The 6,477-nt window shown below is 30.3% G+C and overlaps 1 protein-coding gene across 1 annotated transcript in view; it reads left to right on the top strand.

Moving 5' to 3' along the window:
- KLHL1 (kelch like family member 1) overlaps window positions 1-6,477 on the top strand; it is a 402,166-nt gene that overhangs the window by 278,851 nt on the left and 116,838 nt on the right. The window contains exon 6 of the mRNA XM_059377441.1: window positions 5,973-6,159. Coding sequence (XP_059233424.1) covers window positions 5,973-6,159 — 187 coding nt within the window. The remainder of the gene's footprint in view (window positions 1-5,972; window positions 6,160-6,477) is intronic.

Here is a 6,477-nt window from a genome sequence, read left to right as displayed (position 1 = left end):
TGTAAACCTGGTGATTCACAGACCTGTACCCCTGGGGATAAAAATATATGTTTATAAAAAATAAAAAATTATATTAAAAAAAAAGAAAAAAAGAAATTAAAAATAGATCTACCCTATGACCCTGCAGTTGCTCTACTGGGTATTTACCCCAATGATACAGATGTAATGAAAAGAAGGGCCATCTATACCCCAATGTTCATAGCAGCAATGGCCACAGTCACCAAACTGTGGAAAGAGCCAAGATGCCGTTCAACAGATGAATGGATAAAGAAGAAATGGTCCTTATATACAATGGAATATTATGCCTCCGTCAGAAAGGATGAATATCCAACTTTTGTATCAGGATGGACAGGACTGGAGGAGATTATGCTGAGTGAAATAAGTCAAGCAGAGAGATTCAATTATCACATGGTTTCATTTACTTGTGAAGCATAAGGAATAACACGGAGGACATTGGGAGGTGGACAGGAGAAGTGAGTTGGGGGAAATTGGAGGGGGAGATGAACCAGGATAGACTGTAGACTCTGAGAAACAAACTTAGGGGAGGAGAGTGGGGGTGTGGGGGGTTCGGTGAGCCTGGTGGTGGATATTAAGGAGGGCACATACTGCATAGAGCATTGGGTGTGGTGCATAAGCAATGAATCTTGGAACACTGAGAAAAAATTAAATTAAATTAAATTTAAAAAAATAAAATAAGATAGAAATCACCCAGAAAAAAAAGTCTGTAATGCAAATTATTATAATATAAATATTTTGATTTTTGCTATAAAATTAGAATACTATACCCTTTATGCAATAAGAATAGGTCATGCAGCTCAAACAAATTCATGCATTTGATTTTCTTTGCTTGTGATATAAGAAAGTTATTTACAATGTTAGAGAAGTATCTATACATGCAAGTTAGTGCAGAGAATCATGACAAAGATTCTAACCAACAGAGTATCTTCTTTGACATATTAAGGAAAAATATAAAGATAGGAGACTATTTTCTGAATTACATGACAATTTATTCTATTATCTTATTGGAAGGTTGGGAAAACAATGCAAACTCTAGATACTTGAATAATGCATTCCATTTTCATGAAGCAATACTTTTTTAGAGTCATAATTTCCAATGTATTGCAAGGATTTGAAGTAAATTCATATAAATATTCTTGGAAAACTGCAGTTTGATGAGTATCTATGTGTAACTATATGGGATTAAATCATTTATCAATATTTTCATGTTCGTAAGTGTGGCTATTTTAGGCACGTGGTTGAATTTCTCAAGACATCATCAACCAAATTATTGGTATTTTAATGACAAATGTAATGGCCACTTTTAAGAAATAGTGTTTTAATAATTGAATTTCTTTTTTATTCCCCCAAAGTGTAGTTAGAAGTAAAGCCAATGGAACTTTACAAAGAGTATGCAAAAAGACAATAGCAATGTTTTTACACACAAAATTACAAAGAACATATCTAATCAAAATTCATGACGTTGCTGGCAACTGGAATGTGCTCTAACAAAGTTATTATGGAGAATTCTAGGTATAAATGGATAAATAATTCTTATTTTTCATATTAGTCAATTCTGAATATCACGTTTCTTGACCATGTTCTATTCTAAAGGTTTACCCTTTAACTTGCAGATCATTATTTAGTCCCAAGGAAAACCTGCCAAGGTGAGATAGGGAGTCAGGACATACTTGCAAAGTGACTGCCTCACTGACATAGATCAGCCCGTTAGAATTTTATTTAATGTTGTTAATAAACCCTATGCTGTCCGTCTTATTGAGTCTCAGGACATTTTGATTTTTTTTTTCAAGATTTACTCATTTATTCATTTGACAGACAGAGATCACAAGCAGGCAGAGAGAGGAAGGGAAGCAGTCTCCCCACTGAGCAGAAATTCCCAATGCAGGGCTCCGTCCAAGGACCCCGGGACCATGACCTGAGCTGAAGGCAGAGGCTTTAACCCACTGAGCCACCCAGGCGCCCCAATATTTTGATTTCTGATATATCTTCTGGTTATCAAAATATTTTGAATATTATTATTGGGAGAGATTAGTATCTTTCCTTGAGGTTTAACACACAATTTATGATATAGTCAATGATTATTCTAAGTATAAGAACATACTAAAAGTGAAGACATTATGAAACATCCATGAATTTTTTTAATTGTAAAATAAATTATATTATGATTATTATTGATTGGAGGGGTATTGGTTGGTAGTATCCTAGATAAAATATCTAATTTGCAGACAACTGTTGTATAAATTCTTATGTGTAAACATGAATATGTTTCTAAGTAGTATATAATTTTTGAAACCTATTGATATATTTTCCAAATTTGAGTGGCAAAGGAGCTGTCACAATAGCTTAGATTTCATTAAAATTGAAGAATATAAAAAAAGTATTTTCCTTTGATCAGGAAGAGCAATAATTGTGTGAATCTTAGATTTCTGCAGGAAATCTAATGATAGCTCAAATTTAAAAGATAGCTTAACCATTTTATTTTTCTGAATTTGTGTCTTAATTTGGGCTGTAATGGTAATGCTAAAAAGTGTTGTCAGAGGAGATGAAATATAGACACAGTCATACTATCTATAAGCAATAATAATTTGAAAATACATAAAAATAAGTAAAAGCAATTATGAAAAATTTAATTTCTTTCAAGATTCAAAAATAAAATTTAAAAACTTTCAAATGATTAGGGGTATGCTAAAATTAAGAAGTTTTTTTTTTTTTTTTTTTTTTTTTAAAGATTTTATTTATTTATTTGACAGAGAGAAATCACAAGTAGACGGAGAGGCAGGCAGAGAGAGAGGAAGGGAAGCAGACTCCCTGCTGAGCAGAGAGCCCGATGCGGGACTCGATCCCAGGACCCTGAGATCATGACCTGAGCCGAAGGCAGCGGCTTAACCCACTGAGCCACCCAGGCGCCCTAAAATTAAGAAGTTTTATACAATGTTATGTTACTTAAAGGAAAAAGTATTAAAGTACAGAATAGCTTGGTTATTTTATAGAATTCAATTATAAATTTTACTTTTATTTTGTATATCTTCCTTGTCATACTTTGAAATAATTTATAATATTTTCACTATGCATACATCTATGAACATTGAGCAATTAATTTCCCTTTAAAAAGAACTATTTGAAAGTATTATAAATATAAGTACTTATTATTAATATAATTATTAATATATTTATTAATACATAAGATTATAAACAATAATATAAATAAGGTTGACTGTCCTCTGATACTGTATTTTGGCAAAGTTCCTTAAATTTTCTTTTACAATTACCTATTTTTAATGAAAAATTAGAAAGAATCCTTATATATCTCTGCATTATGCGTTTAGAAACATACAGATATTTAGCCATTCAATAAGTAATACAATTATGTTTTTAAGGTTGGCTTTATCATGTTGCACATTCTTTAATCTATGTCCATTTTATATATATATAAAATAAGGAACCAGGAAAAGTTAGAAATATTTCAGAGACTAATGTGACTTTTCTTAGAAATCAAAACTGTATTTAAAAACTAATCTTTTAAAATTAATTTAATATTAGTCTATTGTCTTAAGGTTTTCTGAAGAAATAAAAACTATAATGTAAGCCAACATCAGTGACCTTTTTGATGTACAGGACTACAAGAATTCACAAGACTGAACCTTTATAAAAGATACAACTTAGTAAACAATTTTATATTTTGGTAATCCTAAACTGTTTATTAAAAATAATAATTTCAAACCCATACAACTAATGTGCAAATTTTTTAAACTTTAAAATATAAAAATTAACCCAAGTCTTGTATTTATTTAAATATTATACTAACCTTATTTTTAACATGGTGAAAAAATATAAAAGAAGGCATAGAGGTATTTTTACGTTAAAACAAATCCACTCTAATTAGTTCAAAGAGTCATCTACATATTATGACTACTTTATGAACTCCTTTTAATGTAAGTGACACTATGTACCCATAGGTCAAACTTTTAAAATACTTACATCTATGCCATGAATCTATATATCTAAAGCCTAAACCCTAATGGAAACTTCCATTTGAACTCATTATGAGTTATAGTTTTCCAAGAAAAAAAAATACAGAAATGAAGCACATATCTTTTGAATTTTTCTTTTTTTCTCCAATTTTTTTTCTCTTCTTACCCCTTTCATTTTTTTTTTATTTAACTGTTTATCTGGATAAGATACTCCTAGAGTGTGCTGCTAATAAAAGAATAGTTTCTTATGATCAACTAATCCCAAGATTCTCGAAAAAGGTGGAAAAGGGAGAGAAGAAGAGAAAAATGATGGGAGCCAAGTTCAGCCATATATTTACATTTATCACCAGAAAACCTAATTGTTTTCCTTTTAAGGAGAGGAAAAGGTTTATATGTAGAACAAGTATACTTTAATACCCAGATGACCAAAAGTCATATTAAAATACTTTTTTTTCTTTTACTTTATAAAGATCACTAGGATCTTATTGGAAATAGATATTCTCTTTGACAGTTATTTATTCATTTATTTATTTATTTATTTATAGTTACTAAAAGAGTAAAATAGTAGTCCTTAAAAAAAAAAAGTCATTAGATATCTCCTATTCTACTCCATACCATTAAAAAAAATTTTTTTTTTCTTGTTTAGTGTTTAGAATGAACGTGGGTAGGAAGGCAACTAAGATTTCAGTATGTAAAAAACGCAATGAAGCCAGGAATTTAGTTGAACATCTTCCCTTCTATATTTCAAAGTATTTTGGTAGCTCTAATACATTACATTCCTATTCAGCCTCAGAGGTATTGTTCTTTCTCACATGTTACATTCATTATTTTATGTGTTTTTATGTTCTTGTCGACTCCAACAATTTATGTATGCATCAAATTGGCTGAATAAATTTACTTAATTAAGGTTAAAATGTGAAATCTAATTATTTAGTTATATGCTGCTATCATATATTAACTTATTCATTCAATACATATTTGTGTCCAGATGTGGTAAGGTTTCTTATCAATGTGGATGAAAAGGTCAGTGTATTAATATTAAATTTTCAGCTTCTTAATTTTCTAAATTTATGTGACAGATTTAACTGTCACTTGAAATGAAATATTCATTCATTAAGGAAGAAAGTGATCCTGAAAGAATCCAGAAAAAAAGAGAGTCTAAAGAAAAACAGAAGAGGAGGAAAAGAAAAGATGTTTTGTATGTGCTCAAAGAAATGTACACAAAAGAATCTGGGGGGATGAAACCCTGGTGTAGCAAAAGAGACACATACTACAGCTTCAAACAGCTGATCTCACTCTATTCCTCCCTCAGGTGCTGGATTTTTGGTATAAAAGTTCTTAATTTCACTATTGGAAACTTTACCTTCTCTACTATACTACTTTCCATCTGTTTGCATCCTTAAAGAGATAAGAATAATTGTTTTCATTTTTATTGATTTTTTAATTTAAAAAGGGTTTAAATTATACCTGGAATATCTTTTTTTTAATTTTTTATTTTTTATAAATATATATTTTTATCCCCAGGGGTACAGGTCTGTGAATCACCAGTATACCTGGAATATCTTAAAATAAATAAATGAAATTTACGAAGGTTGTTACCATGAATTTGTTAAAGGTTTTTTTTAATTTCCTTTGCTGGACAGGTTTATGGCCAACATAGCCAACTATATACAATTTATAAACAGGTTTCATAAGAGGAAAAGGAATAGAAAAAATGATTTCTGGAAGTTCCTTTAAACTCTGTGTCATAAAATGACAATAAATAGTATTGAATAGAAAATAAAATCCATTCTGCTTCTCATGAAAGGTCTTCTGTTATACTCATTTATTTTTATTTATCAGTGTAATTAGTTGTTATTACGTTCTTCATCCCTCTCAATATATGGGTAATATCACAGGCATTAAGCTTCTAATTTTAACTACTGATGTCATATACTCATTCCTATAAAAACATTATTGACAGTGATTATGTATTATTCACAGATACTGGCTGACCTAGAAAACCATGCATTATTTAAGAATGATTTGGAATGTCAGAAGTTGATTCTGGAAGCAATGAAGTATCATCTATTGCCAGAAAGAAGAACTTTAATGCAAAGTCCAAGAACTAAACCTAGAAAATCTACTGTTGGAACTCTGTATGCAGTAGGAGGAATGGATAACAACAAAGGTATACAATTCTTCATCTCTATATAATATACACCCTGTATCATACCATGGCATGATCTTAATACTGTAATCTGTATAATACCAACAAAACTCACATGTTTTCTACATTAAGATTTAATATTAAGGGAAAAATCCAAATAACACCTCTTATTTTCAGTCTGTGTTTGCTGCTTCTGTCTATTCATCTTTAAATCCTTTATCTCTTGTGCATTATGGGCCAGACTTCATATGAAATGAAAAGGGGATTTAAAGCACTTAAAAAACACAGGCTAAATAATGTGTTGGATGTATTGACAACTGTATTTCAATTCCAAGCAAA

Source organism: Mustela nigripes, chromosome 15, assembly GCF_022355385.1.
Source record: "Mustela nigripes isolate SB6536 chromosome 15, MUSNIG.SB6536, whole genome shotgun sequence".
Classification (NCBI taxonomy): Eukaryota; Metazoa; Chordata; class Mammalia; order Carnivora; family Mustelidae; genus Mustela; species Mustela nigripes.
This window is presented reverse-complemented; position numbering and strand designations above follow the sequence as displayed.